The sequence below is a fragment of the Zootoca vivipara genome, chromosome 8 (genome assembly GCF_965207765.1).
Source record: "Zootoca vivipara chromosome 8, rZooViv2.hap1.1, whole genome shotgun sequence".
Lineage (NCBI taxonomy): Eukaryota > Metazoa > Chordata > Lepidosauria > Squamata > Lacertidae > Zootoca > Zootoca vivipara.
This window is the reverse complement of record NC_142591.1, coordinates 46748746-46772129: the sequence shown is the minus strand read 5'-3', so window position 1 is coordinate 46772129 and position 23384 is coordinate 46748746. Positions and strand designations below refer to the sequence as shown.

At 41.5% G+C, this 23384-nt stretch overlaps 1 protein-coding gene and 1 long non-coding RNA gene across 5 annotated transcripts in view; one reads left to right on the top strand and one right to left on the bottom strand.

The window, feature by feature from the left end:
• Positions 1–14412, top strand: part of LOC118090011 (opsin-5) — a 25051-nt gene extending 10639 nt beyond the window's left edge. For 2 of the 3 annotated variants that reach the window (XM_060277860.2, XM_060277861.2), the window contains exons 4-6: positions 2784–2911; positions 3604–3938; positions 9780–14412. In XM_060277860.2, the coding sequence (XP_060133843.1) occupies positions 2784–2911; positions 3604–3938; positions 9780–10397 (1081 nt within the window). In that variant the 3' untranslated portion in view covers positions 10398–14412. The remainder of the gene's footprint in view (positions 1–2783; positions 2912–3603; positions 3939–9779) is intronic. The other variant, XM_088675432.1, reaches the window with a different exon arrangement.
• Positions 6332–23384, bottom strand: part of LOC118090013 (uncharacterized) — a 20779-nt gene continuing 3726 nt past the window's right edge. Inside the window, exons 2-4 of one of the 2 annotated variants that reach the window (XR_015951466.1) lie at positions 20428–20529; positions 18765–18885; positions 6332–7202 (exon numbers count right to left, since the gene is read on the bottom strand). This is a non-coding gene — a long non-coding RNA (uncharacterized LOC118090013). Of the gene's footprint in view, positions 7203–16661; positions 18886–20427; positions 20530–23384 lie in introns of those variants that run through there. The other variant, XR_015951465.1, reaches the window with a different exon arrangement.

Sequence of the window (23384 nt, the reverse complement as noted above, 5' to 3'; positions counted from 1 at the left end):
GCATCCACTGGAGTTCTCTGTTAGTAGGAAACAGTAACTAAACTTTTCTTCTTCCACATTTTTTATTACTATAGGGATGAATAATTCCAAGGGCTGATGTAAAGCAGTCTTTCAAGCTGCTGGCAGTAATTAGTATTCTGAGCTGCACAACACTGTTGTCATTTGGATATCTTTTGGGGAAAAGTTGCATTCATTCAGCACAATTACTCTACCTGGTTTCCTAATTTTTAGTGGAAGGAATAACAAAAGATCCAGCTTCCCTTTCTGTACATGTCATTGTTACTTAGTTACAAATGATTTTTTTTAACAGAGTTAAATTCAGTTACAATTGAAATGAAAGGAATACATTAGTGGAATTGCTTATGTTTCTTTTTCAAGGTTATGCATTCTGACGCTCATGACCTCATCATGAAAACTGCTGTAGCCACTCCCCAGGGAGAATCCCTAGCCATGTCTCCAAGGAGAATCCAAAATTATAGGCAGTTGTGTGGATCCATTACACACACATGCACACACACACACGCAATTATACGTGGTTACCTGGGAGTAAGCTCCAATGACTGCATACATTTAACTTGTAAAACACATTGAGCTTTAACTAAAAAATATCCAGCAGAAATAAAACTTTAAGCTCTTTATTTGAAATGCATACAATTGTGCAAATACGTGTTACTGTTTAAACTACTAGTAGGAAAGTAGGAATTCCATCAAAGAAAAAGAAAGAAGGATCCAGCATCTGCTCTGTTATTTTCCTCATTATCTGGCTTTCTCTATGCTATGCTTGTCACAAAGAAATGTAAAAGCCTCATTACTGTCTCATTCACTTGCCAGAGCAAGGCTTCTCTTACTTACCTGGCACTCTTGCAGATGGTGACATCAGTCCTGCTTTGAAAAAAAGTCAGAGTTGTGCTCCCCAGTATTCCCTGCCACTGGTTGTAATTGTAAATCTTTTGCACAGCCTATGAGTGGTTGAAAAATCTCCCCCCAGTACTCAGAAGATTTGAACAGTTGCTTATGCCACTTTTGACCAGCTCTAGGTACTCTTAAAGGTAAAGAGACCCCTGACCATTAGGTCCAGTCGCGACCGAGACTGGGGTTGCAGCACTCATCTCACATTACTGGCCGAGGGAGCTGGCATACAGCTTCCAGGTCATGTGGCCAGCATGACTAAGCCGCTTCTGGCGAACCAGAGCAGCACACGGAAATGCCGTTTACCTTCCCGCTGTAGCGGTACCTATTTATCTACTTGCACTTTGACATACTTTCAAACTGCTAGGTTGGCAGGAGCTGGGACTGAGCAACGGGAGCTCACCCCGTCGCGGGGATTCGAACCGCCGACCTTCTGATTGGCAAGCCCTAGGCTCTGTGGTTTAACCCACAGTGCCACCCGCGTCCCTAGGTACTCTTGGGTGAGATCAATTTCAGTCAGGCTTTTGGCACTGAGACTGTCTTGGATGGTCTATATCAGGAGATAGACACAGAGTTAAGAGTTCATCTTTGAGACTCAAGTTGATGGGGGCAGTTAATACAAGGTAGATATTATATTAATATGGCTTATTATAAAAGTAATTTAATTTAAAAATCTCGTTCTATGCACTGCTATCAAAATGGGAAGGGGCCCAGTAAAGTATCTGACGACAGGGTGTCAGGAAGCCATCTGGATCTTCAGCACTAAAGTCTTACAATGTCATTGAGTCAGAGAGCTGGAATCAAAACATAATGGCTCTCCTATCCCAATTCAAGTCTTGAGGTTGTCACTTGCTGTCTAGGACCCAGTAATACATGCCCTATGTGGTAAGTGATTTGGGAAAACACTTCCCATCTAAGTGTGTCATGCAATCCAAAACTATTTTAGATTGATAAGGAAATACTTCCCATCTCAGTGTGTCATGCAATCCAAAACTGATAAGCAAAGACCAGTGTTCTTACTAGCTAATGCCAATAAGAGTGATTAAATGTTACAAGCTAGAAAAAACTAGTTGAACCTTATTGGGCTCCTTAAGTCTGTCGTAGCTATTTATTGAATCTTATTCATTCAAACCTTTCTAAGCAAAGTGATGCTGGTTATGTTCCATTATTCTTTTTTTAATTCAATCTTTATTGGTTTATAAACAATACATACAGAAAACATAACTCAAATGAGAAAAAAATTGCAGTATGTTGCATTATTCTAGAATTGTTTATCCTTGGAACAAATGTGTCAAATTTAGTATGGGATATAGAAAATAAATATACAAATAAGAAAACAATTGCAGTCCTCTCGTAACTCGTGTGAGAGAGTATTACACTGGAGTTTCCTTTTCTTTGGACTTCAGTTCTATCTCAATATGTAAGAATGTTAAATCTGCACATCCACAATTTTCAAACGTGCCTTTTCTCTACCAAACTTCAAATAGCCATTTTTCAAGTTGAGTGGTATCAAGCAGACACTACTTGCCAGAGATACAGGAAAGATACCGAACGCTTTTATAGAATGGTGTGTCGTTTCTTTAATGAATTTATATATTGGTCAGAATCCTTCCAGATGCATGCTGTGTTTGCAGTTATGTTATTTAAATTTGAAGCAACATAATTTCTTTCATGGGTTGATTACAACCATTTACATGCATTAATTTTTTTTATAGACAAAGATACATTAAGGTCCCTCTTGGCTCAGAAGGATCATGGACTATAATCAATATTGTTATCTCAGTAGGACCCTTGAAAGTTACTTTTGAATATATGACTGAACAGTAGAGAAAAGAGTATTCTTTGATATTAATAACTTTCATTTTTCTTCCTAGGTGGTTATTTGGCCAGCAGGTTTGCTTGTTCTATGCATTTTGTGGAGTACTTTTTGGAATCTGCAGTCTGTCTACACTAACATTACTGAGTACTGTGTGCTGCCTAAAAATTTGTTTCCCAACTTATGGTAAATATTTTTTTTCTTTCCTTCCACACAAATTTAGAAGAACTAAGAGTTATGCAACATTATTTAGCGAGGTTATCATCGTGGCAGTTCTAGTATGGCCATTGAGTATCAGGAAATGGAGTGTTAGGGAGCATGATCACTCTGTGTGTGTCTCTCTCTGTGTCTCTGTAGAAACCCCCCCCCTGCCCTTTTTGTGACTAATACTGTTATAACTTGCATTAGAGGGCTGTTGAATAGCAACACAATGTACACATCATGACAGAACATAATTACCTGCTTACTATGTATAGGCCAGGGGTGTCCAACAGGTTATTTATTGACCTAAGCCCCAAAATGGGTAGATCATTGCCAGATTTTAATCATGTGAGTAGATTGCAGTCTCTAGGAAGTTGGATATCCCTGGTATAGGCCAACCTGGGTTGCTTTGCTCCTTTGGTTTGGACATAACACTATGTTTCACTCCCCAAACTGGTCATGTTTGGTTTGAGTAACTATTGGGTTGGGCATACTAGTTGTAGCTAATGAGAGTTAGAATCCAATAAATTCTGGAACGCCATAAGCTAGTCACCACTTCTCTATAGGCAATAAACAGAGAGACCTGTATTTTGATGTGTAGACTTAAAGCCAGCTGCAGTATTACTACAAGCAACATCTCACCCATGTATCTTAAATGTGAATATTTTGTATTTCAGGGAATAGATTTAGGAGAGAACATGGTTGGATCTTGATAGGATGCAGTTGGGTCTATGCAGCCATTTTTGCCCTTTCCCCACTGGCTCACTGGGGAGAATATGGAGCCGAACCTTATGGTACAGCATGTTGCATTGACTGGTATTCATCAAATATAAACACAACAGCAATGTCTTACACAACTGTCCTTTTTGTCTTCTGTTTCATTATCCCCTGTGGAGTAATTATTACCTCCTATACTCTTATTCTGATTACGGTGAAAGACTCCAGAAAAGCAGTGGAGCAGCATGTCCTGGGACCCACCAGGATGAGCAATGTGCAGGCTGTTACAGCCAAGGTATTTAAAAAGCCATGTTCTTTTTTCTTCACCTGTTGATTTGCACTGTTTTTTTAAAAAAAGTATTTTATTGCTTTTTCACATGTAATAAACATAATTCAAAACCCCATAAACAACAATAGCACCTAGTCTGCCATTTCTTGGGAAAAGGCATAGCAGCAGCTCAAAATTACAAACGGTTTATAATGCATATTAAATACTCTAATTTAATAGGTCTTGCCAGATGTTTCCATGGATCTGTTGAGGTTGTTTCAATTGATAGGGAATTGTGGTTTAAGGAGATCAGGATCAAAGTGCTGAAGCCAGGTGTCAGGGGAGGGCACAGCAATTGAGCCTGGCACGTGTTCCCTGCTTAATAAAATGGGGTTCTTTTAAGCCCAGGAATGATAGGTCTGACTCTTTACTCTAGATATGAAATTTTGCTGAGACTCTGCCTAGCTCTGCAGGGGAAAGAAACAAAGCATGCTTTGCCAAAAGCATTTACACTTAGTCCTCAGTCTAATGGGTCCAACAGGCTCTTGTGCTCACCCCAAAATTAGTAACTGCCTGAGCTACAAATAGTCAAAAGCAAAATCCCATTGAGTTAAACGAGGTTTACTCTCCAGTAAGCATGCAGAGAACCCTAACATGAAAGTCCAGAATAGCAGTGATGACTAAACCACTAACTTCTGCACCCGTTCCCACTTTCTCTTTCCCCTGTCATGAAGGGAGACAAGTTGCCCCTTGCCCCTCTCACAGTCTCTGCAGTTCATGAAGATCTTGGATAGGGGAGAGATCTTATCAGAGGGGAAGACACTCTTGCCATTGGCATTCTAGCAAGGGGAAGAGATGAGACCTTTTTCTACTACTCTGCAATTTCGGTCATGGGAATAACATATGGGACTTCCCCCATGACTAAAAATCAAAATGTGGCAAAAACAATGCAGGCTATTTACATATTCTATCAAAATGGAGACATCCACAATGCAACAAAACAGTTTTAATATAGTTTGTTGTGGTATGCAAATTTGTTGACTCTAAATCTGATTCAAATGTATAAATTTACATGACAGTGTTTTGGAAAATTAGATTAGGGAAATAATCCTTCAGATATCTTTCTGTCTCTACCTCTTTACTGAGGTGGTACTAAAATGTAAGATAGCTAAGTTAGAAAATGTATATGTTTTTGGAGACAGATGGACGGTGATTGCCCTGATAGGACAAATCTGACGTTTTTGCAATGACATTCTAGGGAGGAAGTTGTTTAGCTTTTGGGCTGCTGGCTCAGTCAACCTTTCAGGAAGGCTGAGCTTATGTAAAACGTAAATTCAGGAGCAGGCCAATGGTAGCTAGACTCCTAAGAGTTGCTTATGGGTAATTTACAAACCATTTGCTCAGCTGTAGTTCTACTGAGATCAATGAAGCCACAACATTCTTTATAGCCTGTAAATTATGGTGTGTTTTAGGCAATGAAGCTCTTTGCAGTATATCACAGCACCATAACTTGTTTGCCAGAAGTGTTAAGTGCAATATATCATCAAAGTACATTTTAGATGCAAGGTTCATTGTCCTGTTGATTAATGCCTGCAGGGTTTCTGTTTAATGATTGAACAATCAGAGACTACATTGATTCTGGCCTGCAATCTGTCAATGCGTTCACTGTAATTCATGCAGTCTATGGAAGCTCCATCTTTCTATTATTATGCTGCTAGCATAGTACTATTGTACTATCTAATGTCATGGAGGAGGCGAGCCTTGCTGCAAGGGGAAAAAACTTAATTCACTTTGTATTCTTTTGAATCTAGTCCAATAATAATAGTAATAATTAATAAAAAAAATTATTATTATTTATACCCCGCCCATCTGGCTGGGTTTCCCCACCCACTCTGGGCGGCGTCAAACAAAATATTAAAATACAATGGTCTGCTAAACATTAAAAGCTTCCCTAAACAGGGCTGCCTTCAGATGTCTTCTAAAAGTCTGGTAGATGTTTTTCTCTTTGACAACTGGTGGAAGGGTGTTCCACAGGCTGGGTGTCACTACCGAGAAGGCCCTCTGCCTGGTTCCCTGTAACTTGGCTTCTCGCAGCAAGGAAACCGCCAGAAGGCCCTCGGTGCTGGACCTCAGTGTCTGAGCAGAATGATGGGGGTGGAGACGCTCCTTCAGGTATACTGGACCCAGGCCGTTTAGGGCTTTAAAGGTCAGCATCAACACTTTGAATTGTGCTCGGAAATGTACTGGGAGCCAATGTAGATCTTTCAAGACCGGTGTTATGTGGTCTCGGCGGCCGCTCCCAGGCACCAGTCTAGCTGCCGCATTCTAGATTAGTTGTAGTTTCTGGGTCACCTTCAAAGGTAGCCCCACATAAAGCACATTGCAGTAATCCAAGCGAGAGATAACTGGAGCATGCACCACTCTGGTGAGACAGCCCACGGGCAGATAGGGTCTCAGCCTACGTACCAAATGGAGCTGGTAAACAGCTGCCCTGGACACAGAATTGACCTGTGCCTCCATGGACAGATGTGAGTCCAAAATGACTCCCAGGCTGCGCACCTGGTCCTTCAGGGGCACAGTTACTCCATTCAGGACCAGGGAGTCCTCCACACCTGCCCGCCCCCACAAACAGTACTTCTGTCTTGTCAGGATTCAACCTCAATCTCTTAGCCGCCATCGATCCTCTGCCTCCAGACACTTACACAGGACCTTCACCGCCTTCATTGGTTCTGATTTGAAACATGATATATCAAGTTTATCAGCGGAGTGGTAAAACTGATGACCAGATTGCTAAACAGCTTTTGATTTAAATTCAGTCCTAAAGCAATCTTTAGCATTTAGTCTCTCCCATTTTAAAGGCTACATGAGTATACTTTAGAATACAAATATAAAAATAGATGCAATTTGTGTAAACTCTTGCAAAGGTGGAGGCAGGAGGAGAGTGTTTGTCTTGCTGTAGGCCCTGTCAAGTAGGAGCCCATGATAATCTCACCAAATGGACACATCTGTTGCAGCAATACTAGTTTAACTTAGGGAAATGTCTTATCATTAACTGTCTCCTGGACTCAACAAGTCACTTCCCCATAGAAGTGATAAGTTGTTCTGGAATATAGGGTTGAGCATACAGATGGCGGGGTGCCCACTCCAAGCACCCTGTCGCTATCCCCAGGATGCATAAGCAAAGCATCATAATTGCCATCTCGTCTTCCTGATGTGGTCACTGGTGCTGAACAAGTTGGTTTCCATGGCTGCTGTGCACTTATGTTGACAGCCTCTTGCCTTTAATGGAATCTGTGGATAAAAGAAGCAAGAGAAGAAGGCTATGATAGTCTGAAATTACACTGAAGCATGAACAGGAATTGTGTTAGGCACTGAGTTTCCTGTCTAAGAATAAAGAATCCAGTTATTCTGACTTTTGTTCCTAATACTTTTCATGGTGCCAAAGACTGCTTGTTGGTCCACATTTTACACTTGCAGAAATTTTGGCTTGTGAACAGGACTATCTTACCAGCTTTTACACGGATGCTATATTTAGGGTTGGTGCTATAACCAGACCCTTCATTTTCTATTACTGTACTTGGGCTTGTAGTAATCTTTAAAATGTTAACGTTCCATTAAAGTTCATGGGGAAGGGAATTAGTGCTCACATCTGGATCTCCAAGCTGAAGTTTGCCTTGTGCCACCCACTAGGATGGAGGGAGCCTCCTTGTTTCTATGGCCAGTGTAGTAGCATACGCTTCACTCTAATTAATAATGTGGTCTCCATGCTCCAGCAGTTTTGGCCCAACTGGAAGTAAGAAGTGATGTTTATGGCCTGCTCACTCAGGATGATCTTGTCTCTCATGCCAGGCCATAAAGGGGAAGAGTGACAACAGAGTGATAGAGACACACTAGGGGTGTGGGGTTCATTGTACCTTTTCCCCAGTGCATTCTTCAATGGAGGAGTGACTGGAGTCAGGTGTGCATCATGCTTTTAAAAAAGTGAATGCAGGCTGATTAAATGTGTCCTGGACTTACTTGTACACGGCGGGTGGGTGGGTGGGAGGATGACTTGCCAAGCCTCCTTTGAAGAAAGATTGGGGCTCGCTGAGTGCATTCTTAGGACCTCCCCTTCACCCCTAGGAGGATTGTGATAGCAGATAATGGTGGGGAGGTAGCCTGTGATTAACTGCAGCTGATCAATCTTTTAACCTGTGAGAGCTTTTAGCTCCACTAAAAAGAAAAGATGCTGGCACTATGAAATATGTATAGGCAATTGGTTGTCAAAGCAAATGATTATATACCCTCACTTTATTTATAGTTACAACCAATATTCTTAAGTGGTAATATAAAAAAAGAACCTTCCTATTTCAGAAACGATTATATACCCTATTTGAAAAATGCTTCTGAAAAATGGAGGAGATCAGCAGGAGATAAACAGAGCGGATATGCTGGCTTTGTTGTTGACATTCTCTTGATATTTTAAAGCACATTTATAGTGGAGGTGAAATTGTCTTTATTGGCTTTTTTTAATCTTTATTGAGCCTCACAAATTTGTTTGAAGCTTTGTATATGCATCCAGAAGTGGAAGCAGGTATGGTAAAAGTGGACCTAGCTTGTATGGCCAATGTTCAGGGATGATGGGAGTTGGTGTCCACAGCCTCTGGAGGACACAGCATGGGTTGACCCCTGCCATAAAAACTAAAAGATGAAGCACTTTTTAAGGATCACCTCACTTTTTGAGGCTTTGTGACTGGTGTTTCTTTCCTCTTCCATTTTTTGGACTGAATGTAAGAGTGCATGGAATGGCATAATTCTTGAGTGCTTTGTAACGGTCAGCGTTTTGGGCAGAAGGCAGCAACAAGGCAATTTAAGTAAAGACTTAAGCTGCCTCAAATAAAGAGTTTGCATACTCTCTGAACTCTGTGTGGGTGGCTGTGGGTATGTGAATGTATGATCAAATATGAAGGAAGAACACCACTTTTGTGAGCATGGAAATGCTGTTTGCAGGCTGATTGCTCATGGGCTCTCCCAGGTTTTAACCTTGGAAAATGGGGGGGGGAACCATTGCTATGCTTTGGTAGCAAAGCTATAGTGTTTGTTTTGTATGATTGGATTCCTATTGCACTAGCAGAGGGGAAGATATGGGACCTGAGCTATGCAGCCGACTGCAGAGACTATCTCAGTTCTCCTGCTGCGGATCCATCATTGAAGTGTGAAATCATTTTTAAGCATGTTTTTATTGTTAAATGTGCTTTTATTGTTAAATCGCTTTCAGGGTATAGGAAGCAACCAAAAAACTCACAAATTAAACAAGAATAGAAATAATCTCTATTTTGTCTGCCATTTAGCTTGCAAGATGCACCTGGATCTCCTTGTCTGTGATTGGATGCTATGCTCTCTGAATATATTCATAGCCTATTTGCAATCTTGGCTGCCCAGTGTAGTTTATGAACTCTTGGGAGGGACCATATCGCAAAGTCTAGGGAGCTAAATGCATGTTTAGTAGCTATTGCCACTTGGTTATTGTGGTGGCAAGTATGCATGTGGAAAAGGGCCAAGTATTAGACAAATCTCCACCAAATGAATTCATCTGGTTCACATTATTAAAAACAAAGCACATCTTATTTAAAACAATTAAGCCAATGAGATTATAATACCAGTGATGACACCATAATTGTTAGAGCTGCAAACTGTAATTAAATAGACTGAAAGCCAAACAAAATCTGTTAATGGCCCTGAAATTGGCTGACAGCCATGTCATTACTCTTAGGCAGCTGTTGCTTGGAGGCAGGACAGTGAATTAGGCAGTCTATTGATCTAACCCACCTACTGTTCTGTTGTTGTTTTGAATAGCACAAACTTTCTTTTCTTCTTTTAACTTTGCAGCTGAGCATTGCTGTATGCATTGGATTTTTTGCTGCCTGGAGCCCATATGCCATCATTGCCATGTGGGCAGCCTTTGGGTCAATAGAGAGGATTCCTCCACTAGCCTTTGCTGTACCTGCTGTTTTTGCTAAGTCTTCAACACTCTATAACCCAGTTATGTATCTTATGCTAAAGCCTAATTTCCGAAGCACTATTGCCAAAGATTTTGCTGTTCTCCAACAATTATGCATCAAAACTTGTTTTTGTCTCAAGCATGTACAGAGCTGCTCTTACAGATCAGTTCTGGAAGTCCACTCGAAATCATTTAAGGGAAGACATGAATCCAGCAGTAACTCCATGCAGATGGTAGAAGGATGTTCTTATTTTCCCTGTGAAAAGTGCAACGATACCTTTGAATGCTTCAAGAACTACCCAAAGTGCTGCCAGGACAGGCTAGGCACCATGGAACACTCGCTTCAAGAAAACATACCCTTGGAAAATAAAATTCAATCGAACGCAAAGCATGCTTCTGAAAAATATGTAAAGGTTGTTGTCCCAGGAGAAAAAAGCAGTGAGATTGATAGTTTGGAAGTAACACTAGAAAACATACCTATGGATACTAGGTTTGTCAACCTCTAGAGTATGTTTAATCAAATGCTCCAGGTAATAATTTAATTGCACCAGACTTAACGAATGTAAAACTTTTCTAAGCACTACCCTATTTTTATACAGTTATTTTTTTTTTCTTATTACCCATGGGAGGACGAAGTAATGCAGCATAAATATGTTTAAAAGTGTTTTTGACTTTCATCATGTCCACAACCATGCCTGTGTGCATTCAGAACAAATTGTGTACTACTGTTTAATTCGCTTCTGATTTTTTGAGTTTCAGAACTTACGTCCTTTGCTTCACAGAAGCAAACCACTTCATACTTGTGAGGCTTTTCTCCAAAGCATTAATCCTTCAGATGCTTGGTAAATATATTTTATATGCTGCATATTCAGCAAAAAGCTTGGTCTAGGTTGGATTTTCTGAGAGCCCTTTCAGAGAAGGTAATGTCCATTGAACTGTTAATAGTTCTACAGGGCATATGGTACCCCCCCTCCGAGGCTATGAACAGCTTTTTCCAATTTCAGCTTAGGCTACTGTTCACATCTCCTTTCTCATGCAGTTTTCTTTCTAGGAGAGGGAGTGGGAAATTTTCCTTTCTCTGGTACATTCCTGTGTTGCTCTTGGAGCACTTACAGTCAGTTCCACTCATGCATAAGTGCCCCAGCCTGGCCTTCCAAGATCAAACTTGTGAGGGGCCAGATGTTTCCTGTATTTCTGAACTTACAGCATGAGAAGAATTATAAGGCTATCATTACTTCTCTCAGCGAGGCATCTACTTCTCCCACAACAAAACTCAGAAGCTGAGCCACTTGGGACAAGGTGCGGAAGATACCGTGTTAGCTGCCCCTGGGCTGTAGCCAGGGAAGGAGCTTATCCACACACAAGAGGATCACCTTATACTCTGCCCACCCTGGAACTGGCACCCTGCTCTTAAAAACATTTCCTGTTACCATACTTAATTGAAGCAGGTAATTCGTGTCACTGAGTTGTCAGTGCCTGACCTGAAGAGAGATAGTGCCTGCCCCTCTAATAGCAAGACATGATTTGGGAAAGGTGGCTCTTGCCACAGGCCTGTTACTCTTTTAACCATCTGTCCCTCTCCCCCATAGCCGTTTTGCTTTGCAAAAGCTGGAGAAGGGGGTGGGATGAGAGATTTATATATAATAGTGACACATTCAGACTCTTCATCTAGGCAAAAAGCAATATAATCAAGCGTAGATGTATAGGATGGGGGATACCTGACTTGACATGTGAAAAGGACCCCAGGATTGGATCTCAGGATTATAAACTATTAGCTGCTGAACATGAGTTGATAAGGTGACGTGGCTTCAAACAAGGCTAATATTCTGCACTAATTATACCTCATCTGGAGTACTTTGTTCAGTTTTGAGTGCTGTGACACAAGAAGGTTGTGGATGAATCGGAAACGGTTCAGAGAGGAAGAATGGGTGGTTAGAGATGTAGAAAACAAGTTCTCTCAGAAAAGGTTGAAGAAACTGGGTATCTTTAGCAGGAACAAGAGAAGACTGAGGGGAACATCAAAGATTCAAAGGACTGATACATGATACTTGTTCTCTGGTGCCCTGGAAGGCAGGACTTAAGTTTATTTTAATGTTCAGCTGAAAACTGTCCTTAACAGTAGGAGCAGTTTGACCATGGAATCAGTTACTTGCAGGGGTGATGGGCTCTTCCTTGTCAGAAGCCTTGAAGGAAAAACTGAAGGTGCTCTAGGTTTGGATTTTCTCCTCACAAGGCCTCTTTGGTTCTAAGATTCTATTTGGTAGCCATTCAGAATCACCCAAGCAATTTGATATTGTCCACAATTTAAAAATTCGTTTAATATACTTTGTTAAAGAAGTGAATTTGATTTGTGGGAATTGTAGCTCTGGGAGGTAATGGGACATCTCCCAACAACTCTCAGCACCTTTAACAAACTACAACTCTCAGAATTCTTTGGGGGAAACACATGATAGTTTAAATTGGCATCACAGTGCTTCAAATGCATAGTGTGAATGTGGCCTAGAGCTGTGCTGCACCAGATGAATATGGAAAAATAATATCAGTAAATACCTATACATATAGTAATACGTGCTTTGAGGCTCCTTCTCTCTCCAGTACTGCACTAAAATGAAGACTATGGTTTGGATCCCAATTTTTGTTCCCATTAACAGAACAGAATAATTATTGGGGGGTGGGGTGGCTTCCCTGCCTGCTGAAGATTCCTGTGTGCCCTCCCCAAATCTCTTCGTGGGAGTTGAAGGGCTCTATGCAATAGAATGACACGGCGCGTGATTGGAAGGGACATGGAAAATCAGCAACCTCCATCCATTAGCAAGTGTTTTCCATTTGGGTACCACTACCCAGTGGTGCCAACTTGAATAAAATATTGGGGGTGAGGGACAGGTAAGCCCTGTCCCACATAATCACTCACATGACACAGTACCCACCCACCATTTGAATGGCAATGCCCATTAACTTTGGGAGGGCCTGGCTCCCTCAAATATTTTATGGGGAGGCGCGAAGGGAACCTAGCCCCTAGGAGCTGGCTCCTATGGCAGCACTTTTTGGATCTTGAGCACCCATAGATTTTACAACATAACACAACAAAGGAAAAAGTACTATAAAGGGGTCACATGTATGTCTAGCGGCCCAAAACTACTGATCAAGCAGCCCTGTTTTTCCATGTTTATAATCTAATAGAAAAACTATGGGCCAATATATTCTTTGTCCATTTAAGCAACCACAGGACAGCAACTCAGTTGTGTAGTTGAGTGGAAGGAACTTTAAAGTATTATTAGCCATGTGCCAAAACACTTTTTTTTCTTGCTGTGGAGCTAACAGAACCAGAGAGAGCACTTTAGATGGGGGAAAATCTATTGTGAGGAGAAGGGTTAAACCTTCCACCGGTGTTACTGCTCTAATGATATTTGGGAACGACCCACTCATGGATCTGCATTTTGTGTAATTTAACCTTAATAATATTAGGTATTCCCACGGGCTTTAACATTCCTGATGTAACGTATATACAGCCAATTGTGGTATTATGCTTTACTTCAGATGGAAGGAGAAGAGGAATTTTAAAACAGGAAGATATTTGAGGCCTCAGAAATGTGATATTAGAAAGGAAGGGAGCTTTTAACCAAAGTGTTTAAATTAATTTGCAGATCAAATAGGATTTCAGCAGAAGACTTCCAAGTCACAACCATGAAAATGCTTTTTTGTACTGAGCTCTGTGACTTAATTATGTGTCTTTGTTCTTAAAACAATCACTACCATATATGCAGTAGCCACTGCAAAACTCTGGAACAAGATATTTACTAATCTGCTTGCATTTGCATACTAGATGGTTTTTAAGGGACATGGGTCATAGCTGCCAAGTTTTCCCTTTTCTCGTGAGGAAGCCTATTCAGCATAAGGGAAAATCCCTGTAAAAAAGGGATAACTTGGCAGCTATGGACATGGGTGGCGCTGTGGTCTAAACCACTCAGCCTCTTGGGCTTGCTGATCGGAGGGTCAGCAGTTCAAATCCATGTGACGGGGTGAGCTCCTGTTGCTCTGTCCCAGCTCCTGCCAACCTAGCAGTTTGAAAGCACATCAGTGCAAGTAGATAAATAGGTACTGCTGTGGCAGGAAGGTAAACAGCATTTCCATTGTGCCAGAAGTGGTTTAGTCATGCTGGCCACATGACTCGGAAAGCTATCTGTGGACAAATGCCAGCTCCCTTGGCCTGAAACGAGATGAGCGCAGCACCCCATAGATGGACTTAAGCATCCAGGGGTCATTTACCTTACTAGATGGTTTGTTACATTATAAAATTATAAAGTTAAACTCTTGTTTTCTAATGGGTAAATCAGCTTGATTTAATACAAAACTCGTTCTGTAATGCTGCAGATTTCTCCCTGTTTTCAAATAACTCTGCAGATTCCATTTGCTTGTGTTTTTAATTAGCTGCTGCAATTGCCTGTTTTGTCAAAGTTGATATAAATTTTATATTATAAAGCAAAAAAGAAAAGAAAAATAAATCCAAGTTTATCAGGCAAACTCTGGAAATGTGTTGTTACTGGCTAACTCAATCTCTGCTGAGCAGTAGTGAGATTCCAGGGGTCTTGGCAGTGAATCAGGGACGGGTGGTGCTGTGGTCTAAACCACTGAGCCTCTTGGGCTTGCCGATCAGAAGGTTGGCGGTTCAAATCCCCGCGACGGGGTGAGCTCCCGTTGCTCGGTCCCTGCTCCTGCCAACCTAGCAGTTAGAAAGCACGTCAAAGTGCAAGTAGATAAATAGGTACTGCTCTGGCGGGAAGGTAAACGACATTTCTGTGCGCTGCTCTGGTTCCAGTGTTCGTTGTGCCAGAAGCGGCTTAGTCATGCTGGCCACATGACCTGGAAAACTGCGGACAAACGCCAGCTCCCTCGGCCTGTAAAGCGAGATGAGCACTGCAACCCGTCGTCTGCAACTGGATGTAACTGTCAGGGATCCGTAACCTTTTGGGAGTGAACCAAGGTTTGTGTTCCTTTGGAATGAGGCACAGTGGAAGCTGGTGTCTTTATGAAATATGGTTTATTTTACACATATTTGCAGCTTGATGGAGAGAGTGAAGAACATTAAAGACAATATCGAGTGTCTCTCATTGCTTCTCTCAGCACCAGCAAGCTTGGGTCCAAAACAGCAGCCAGCCCTGCTCCCAGGTCTCTGTGTGTAGCCTCACCCACCCAGCTAATGCATGGAGTTCAGGCCCCTCTTTTCTCCTTCCTGAAAACCATTGTTCAGAAACCTTAGTTTCAAAGGACACCTTTTTTCCTGTGGTGACATAACCCCCCCCCCTGTTATCCTTGCAACCTCCAGGGTAGAAATTGGGATGGCCTGTAGCAGTATATCTCTACACAAATCATGAGGAGTACCACTATATCCAAAATTATTGCTACGGTAAGAGAACATGGGAGATCTTGCATGTGGGATTGCAGCATATATCTGAAGTCCTATGTACACTTTCCTGGGAGTAACTGCCTTGAACGCAGTGGGGTTTACTTCTTAGTAAATATGCACAGGATTGAGCTACAAGTCCCACTGATTTCAATAGAAGATTTAATCATGTGCTTAAATGGCACCAATTATGGGATGCAACCCCATAAGCAGCCAATTTTAGATGAATCTGATTCTGAACAAAATTGACTTCTAAAACAACAGGTTTACCATTGGTGTGCTACCTTTTTGCAGGTTACATTTTTCCAAGTACACAACTCTGCAGGAGACTTGCACATCTGAATGCTGTAGAGAGGCTGATGTGTGCCTTTTCACTTTCACGAATTCAAATGAGAAGTACTGCCCAAAACTTCCCAAAACATTGTTTGATGTGAAAATAGCACTTATTCCCTGCTGCCCCGTCACACACAGTTCAAATAATGAACTCCAAATGACATATAATTGTTTCCCCAGTCCTGAGAGAGAACAGAACTTTGATTCTCACACAAGTATCAGGCAGCAAAGTTACAGTTGTGAAGCCCGGCATCCGATGGATCCTCAGACATTCCTGGCGCAGCCCAGCAACATTTTAAAAACAGTTTAATCAGGGACACTGCATTAACTGCTGCTGTCTACCACAATGGTTGTATGCCATTGACAAGAGATCTGAGCAGCTGCTGGACAGGCACAAATATACTGTATTGAAATTATGTATTTTAAAGTTCTGTTCTTATAGGCATAACATGAAACCATTACAAATCCATCAGGCTAGAACTTTGCAGCAGAAGTCTGTGGCCCCACGCAACAGAATGACCAAGAGATTGCTCAAATGCAAGCAATACACATCACTTTGTAAAGAGAATCCCTGCCCCATTGTAATACCAATTCAGTCTAGAGTCTGAAGTTACCTAACTGTACCACTGGCGCTGTGGTTAAACCACTGAGCCTAGGGCTTGCTGATCAGAAGGTCGGCGGTTCGAATCCCTGCGACGGGGTGAGCTCCCGTTGCTCGGTCCCAGCTCCTGCCAACCTAGCAGTTCGAAAGCACGTCAAAATGCAAGTAGATAAATAGGAACCGCTACAGTGGGAAGGTAAACGGCGTTTCCATGTGCTGCTCTGGTTTGCCAGAAGCGGCTTTGTCATGCTGGCCACATGACCTGGAAGCTATATGCCGGCTCCCTCGGCCAATCATGCGAGATGAGCGCGCAACCCCAGAGTCGGTCACGACTGGACCTAATGGTCAGGGGTCCCTTTACCTTTACCTTTACCACTGGTCATGGCTTAAGGATGACATGACTAGTTTTCCTTTGGATTGCGGCTCTAGGTAGCTGGTTTCCTACAACAGGTCCTGTCCTTGTTTACCCAGAAGTAATCCTACTTGTTCAGCTTCCTAAGCAAGTGTGTGTACAGGACAGCATTCCTAGTACAGAAGTAGGGCTTCCCCATTGCTGAGTATGGAAAAGGATATAACTTTACATTTGCAGATCTTTCATTACCCTCTTTTGTACACACAGCTTTTTAAAAAGACTCATACAAATATATTTAGTGTTTATTTTTACTTTTATTTTATTGGCTCTTGTGGCAGCTTATAAAAATAAAAAAGTCAAAGAGAGGAATGCAAATAATATGTGCATTATGGTTCCTGATAATCAAGGAGCAAGTTTTTTGTCTGTTTTTGGTTACAATTGGACACAATTTTGAATCAAGATGGCAGACTGAACATTTAAAAATCACATTGAAATGTTACACTGATTTCAAAATAGCGCCAATTTTCCCCCCCCTTTTCTTATAATTCCTGAGCAACTACAGGTAGTTTTAGCTAGTAAAACCATACATGATCTGTGTATGTCATCACTACATTGATAAATTGTTGTTATGCCAACATTTCCTTTAAACAACAGACAAGAGGACCTTCCATGAAAACCTGAATTTAGAGAAAAGTATCATTTTGCCTAATGTTAACAGATTTTACAATTTTTTAAAAAATCAGAATCTGTGTTTTTCAGAATTGTTTTGTAACATGAATACCTGGAGCATGAGAAAGAAGTCTTTTCTTGTCTGGGCCATTTGGGCTCCACTTTGGTAAGGGCTGTGCCATGCTGCAAATGCCTCTAAATAACCATAGCAGCAGATTTATAGTTGTTCCTCATCCCTTATGAATAAGTCATTATTAAATTACGCAGGCCCATAGGAGCCTCGCAGTACATACCTATTTATGTCTACTCAGAAGTAATTTATAACTCAATTTCAAGGGGGCTTATTCTCTACTAAGTGGGTCTAGGATTGCAGCCTTAGGCATTTTGGCAAAGTGAAATAAATTTTCCCCTTGCATCAGATCCTGGAGCTCTTTTGCTGGGCCACCCTTCCCCATCCACTGCTATATGTCAAAAGCTTGTCAAGGCCCTTCACTAGCTTTATTCTCATAGTCTCCCAGAAAGGTTACCCTGATGAGGTTCCAGTTGGCCCTCAACTGCAGCTCTGCAACATAAAGAATGTAAGTTTTTTTTTTTTTTAATGAAGGCTGGGATTCTCTGGATTCTAACAAGAGCCTACGGGATATACAGCAAGTTGCTTTCCCTAATTTATGCAATTTGGAAAGTGGAACATTAATGCAATTTGGAGAGTGGTGCATGAGTAGTCACGGATGCTTTCTTAATAATTGCATTTATCTATTGCTTCTGAAGGAGCAGCACAGCGGGTATATTATTATTATTATGTTCTCCTGATTTCAAAACTGAGGCTAAGAGAGATCAATGCAATCCTATGAATGGTCTCAGAACTACTCCCTGTTTAGGATATGAGCCTAAGACTACTTAGTTCATGGCTGAGGGAAGGTTTGAAGTGGAGACTTTGGGGTTTGCAGCTCACACTCTGACCCAGATCTAGATGTTTGACCAAGATCTAGAACTGACTTCTGTAGTTATTTTGGGAAGGAGTGGGGGTGGATTTCAAAATAGCTATGGATGGCAGTGGGAGCTCTAATTCTGAAGGGCAACATGGCATACAGCACCATCAGCTTGCATGTGCCAATATTAGAAACTCGGAGACAGCTCTCTGAAACAGATGGACTTTTAAAATGGATGTCTGCATGCTGAGATAAGGTCAGAAATAATGAGCTGGTTCTGAACGGAGGCTATGTATTAGCAGCTTAAAATGCAGCAAGACCATTTTCCCCAGTGTATCTCAGGTTTGCACACTGTTGTACACACCAGAGAGGGGGCAGGGATGTCTCCACCCAATGCACATTACCTGTGTAGTTTCCCCACCCTCACAACCCCCTAATTGCTTTTCACTTCTATTTCAGTGGTTCCCAAACTCCCACTCCCCCCCCCCCCCGAAAATTGCTGAGTGTCTTGATAAACCATAGAAATGATTCCCCCCCCCCGAGTGTTATAACAGTTGTAATTCCATTGAATTCAAATTGTAAAAAGACCTCTTTGGAGGTCTTTAAGCGGAGGCTTGACAGCCATCTGTCAGGAATGCTTTGATGGTGTTTCCTGATTGGCAGGGGGTTGGACTGGATGGCCCTTGTGGTCTCTTCCAACTCTATGATTCTACGAAAATATAAGCTATAAGCAATACAAATACAATTAAACATAATACATATTTGCTGTGATGGATTTTCCAGCTTTCATTTTCAATCACAAATCCACAGACATGTCAAGAACCACCCAAATAAAGCTCATGGACTAACATACATAGTTATGGAACCCCTGACCTATTCCATTTCAGCAGGCCAGTAATATATGGGATATTAATTAGGCTATTTATTTGTGATCACATCATTCTCCCTTTAAATCTATGTTTGGCAGAACAACCAAAAAAAGTGTGCCAATTTTTGTTCTTCTTGTTGAAGCTGTGTATTATGAGACAATTGTAACCCTGAATAATAACGACATATGTTAGTCATGCCTAATAAAATGTAGCTTGGGTTGCAAAATGGAACATCTTTCCTTTTTTAGGAAATTGTAGGAACAATCTGGTTTCAGTTATCTTCATAAAGGACTTGAACAAAAATACAGAATAATTGTAATTAGGAGATGCACGGAACGATTATTTTTAAAAAATGATTAAATATCCCGCACTCATAGCAATATTTAATAAGATTTCTGTTGGTCTGAGATGAGAGGGTAGGATCATGGATAATACAAAACAAATATCCTTAGCATAACAATGGAGCCAGTTACAAAGCATTGAGCCCCCTAAGCAATTTTGTATATACAACATTGCATTAAGCAGCAGGAGGTTGCAAACTGTTGTGATGTGAGCAGCACATGTCATGTTAATAGCATGCACAATAAGATGCACCACAGGGTGGTCCAGTGTGTGGCCAAAGGGGCACATGCGGCTCTCAGTGCCTTTTTTTGGTGGCCCTCAGCAAAATTTGGCAAACCCCCCCCCCCAGGTCCTTCTGCTGCCTTCCCAAAGCTGGGAAAGTGCTAAGTAGGCTTTTGGATGGAGGCAAGAGGACTAGGACCCTGTCACAGCCCTCAAGCCTGTTTCCCAAAGCCCAGAGCCTCACTTTTACTCAGTTTTTGGAAGGCAGGACGAGGGCAGGGGAAGCATCAAATGTTGTTGAGGGCCACAAAAAAAGGTATCAAGGGCTGCATGTGTGCTGGACTACCCTGGTCTAGGCAATGGCTCTTGGCCTAAGCACCATGATCAGCATCCAAAAAGAATGGGTTGGGATGCAAGAGATACAACTAAGTGAAGGTACTCTCTTTGCAAACAAGTGGGCCTTACACCCCTCCTCACCTAGCTGTAGATAAAGAAAAATAGCTGGTGTTTTGGGTGAGCTGCGCTAGAAGCAGGCAGAAGCTAGAGAGACAGAACCATGCTTGATTTATGCTGGAATCCAAAGCCGTGACTAATGGGGAAGCAATACCATTTGGGGTGTTAATGCTGTGAGTCCTTTCACCTTAGGTTTAGGTTGCTTATAATTCTAAATAAACCATATATTCTAAAGACACCACAGTCTCCACTTTCCCTCATTCAAAGGAAACCAAACCCTGGCTAAGCTCTTGAAACCCCTGGAATCTCTCACCATTTGGAGACTTGGGCAGCATGTAACATTAACAATATACTGTAAAGCTTACCAGAAACAACTCTTCTCCAACTTCTAGCTGTGCTGTAACTTCGGAAGTCAGGGGAAGGACACTCTGGCTTGTTTGTTCTTTGCAAATGACATGTGGAAACAGCTGTGGATGAAAAAGTCTGGCTAAATTAAAAAATAGTATTATAGCTAGAGGGGTTGCGGGATCCACATGTTGTTTGACTCCCAACTACCTTCAGCCCCAGTCAGCATGCCCAATGCCCAGGGGTGATGAGAGGACCCACAATATATGGAGGGCCACAGGATTCCCAGTCTATGTAGTGCACATCTGAGAAATAGATTCCGGAACAAGTTCTTAATAGTAATTATTATTCTCAAAAAATTTCCCTACTCTGTTATATTTTCCCCAGCTCACTTAAAGCTCACTAATTTTTCACTAAGAAAGCTTCAAAATATACATTCTCCAAATCTGATAAACGGCAATGAGAAATGCCCCATTTATTTTTGTACACTTTTGATCAGGTCCCAACAAGTACTCCTGAAAGCCTTTCAGATAAGAGAAGTCTGATAGATCATCATGCTTAAAACTGCCTTGTGTTCTCAAGGGTGCTTGACTTCTTGTTTGTCTTTGGCAATGAACAGGGGAGAGCATGCAAAATGAATTTAGTTGGAGCATGACACTACTCATTTTCAACAAGATGTTTATTATGCTTGTCTTCCTTTTTCTGGAGAGATGCACTGTGTGTGAAAGTGAGGATTCATGTGACTTGATTTTGAACTTGTTATTAATCTTATCCAGATGGTCAACTGAGAGAGGTTTGCAAAAAGGTTATATATATATAAGAACCAGGAGACACTGACCATGAAAGCCAGAAAAAATATGGCATGAATATTTAGTTGTTCAAAACTTGGGAATTAACTGTGACAGTTAGGGGCTATAAGTGCTAGAAATTGTGCTAAGGGCATGGAAACTAGCTATTTCCTAAATTCCAGTAGTCATGTTTCTTGTGATTGCTGTAATTTGATCTGTCATGTAATGATTTTGCAGTCTTGCTAAATTAAAGAGAGGTTCTTCAGTGGAGTTGTGTTGATTTATATCACAATTGTATGTTGTATTTTCCACATTTTTTTGGCCCAACGAAAGGAAAAACACTCAAAAGGAATGTTGCAAAGAGACACATCCTGGTACAAATGTATGCATCAATTGAAAAATGGATACATACACACATAGCCCTATTTGGTATTCATACCAATAAACAATCTGGTGTGGAGTAGGGGAGACTAAATCCAGCTCTTCCGCCTGAATTAGCTCAGTGCTAGCACATATTCTCTAACAGAGCTACATGTGTAACAACAACTATAAACCCAGCACCTATCTCCATTGGCCGGTTATTCATCCACCTAGGAATATGCCCACAGAAGTGTCCTTTGTGAGCATATACCTCCTAACTTGATCAGGCACCAGTGTCCAGAAGGGCCGAAAGAGAAAACCTTATGCAGAAATAAGCAAACAAAAAACAAAACACACAACCCCCCCCTCAAACCCAAACCCAAAGCTTTCTGATCTACAGGTGGCCCTTCATCAGATACTTTGTGTGTATCTTGAATATAAGTTCTGGGATCCTCATAGGCTGTGTACACACTACTACACCTTTAAAGTAGATTCAAGACACTTCCCCACCCCCTTTAAGAATTCTGGGCACTCTAGTTCACCTGTCACATAGTTACAATTCCCAGCAACAAACTACATTGCCCAAAATTCTTTGAGGCATAGGAGCCAACTCCCAGGAGCCAAGGGAGCTCTGCTCTACCAATAAAATATCTGAGGGGGTTTCCCCCCCAAAAGTTGATGGACATTGCCATTGAAATGGTGGGCATGCATTGCATCATGTGATCCGTTATGGATGGTAAGGGTTACCTGGGCCCCCCAATGTTTTGTTCTAGTTGGCACCCCTGCTTTGAGGTGAAGGATGTGCTTCAAATGTGCTTTGTGTTGTGTACACAGCCATAAGCAGCAGATCAGGCAGCAATGCTGTTTTTCGTGGGGGAACATGTGAACCTTCACAGTCTGAAGGGGAATTGCTGAGGCACGGGTTACCAGCTCAATAGCTGGATCTGATCTGTATTCGTCACTACAGATTATTTATTTATTTAGGACAGCTCATGGTTATATACATATTCCTAATTTATAATACTTACAAGCAACAACCACTCAGTCACATAGCAGACTAACGAACGCAGGGACTAAACCTAGCAACAAGCCTACATGCTAACTCTGTCCTCATATGTACCCAGAAAACTCTGCTACAGGATCTAGTAATATCTGCTACAACACTGATTATTCACTTTCAGATGGAATACATGCTATCACCTGCCAGCCTGCATTAAACAGAATACAAAGATACAAGTCAAAAGTGTAAGACACAAATCTGACAATGTAAATGCTAATATCAAGAAAGCATGGTGAGACGATTTCAGCATCCCAGTACACACCAAAACTGACCTGAAAGTTGCCAATTTTTTAAACAAAGGATTTTCAGAGGGAGATTCTGGCACGGAATGGCTGAATTTAAGCGTATTAAGTACTTTGGCAAAATATTAACAATATTTATTTAAGATTATTATTATTACATATATATCCAACCTTTCCTCCAAGGAGCTCAAAGTGCTTCTCCCCATTTTCTCATCACAACAGCCCTGTGAAGTAGGTTATTCTTGCCTAATGCCATCATGTGGTGGTAGTGGGATTTATTTAGGAAACAATGGATCCTGGGCTGGCTCAGCCCTACCCATTCCCTGACTCCAGAAACCCCTGACTTCATATCAACTTAGCTTTGTAGCCAATTGAAACAAACAGCCCATAATTTATATAAATTCCACTATTCATGCAACAAGGAAGGGTGAGAAATCACAGTGAAAGTGTCATAATTCAGCGCCATGTAGAGATGGAAAGAGTGATTCTTAAATCTGACAAGATTATCTTATTGTTTCTTCAGTGTT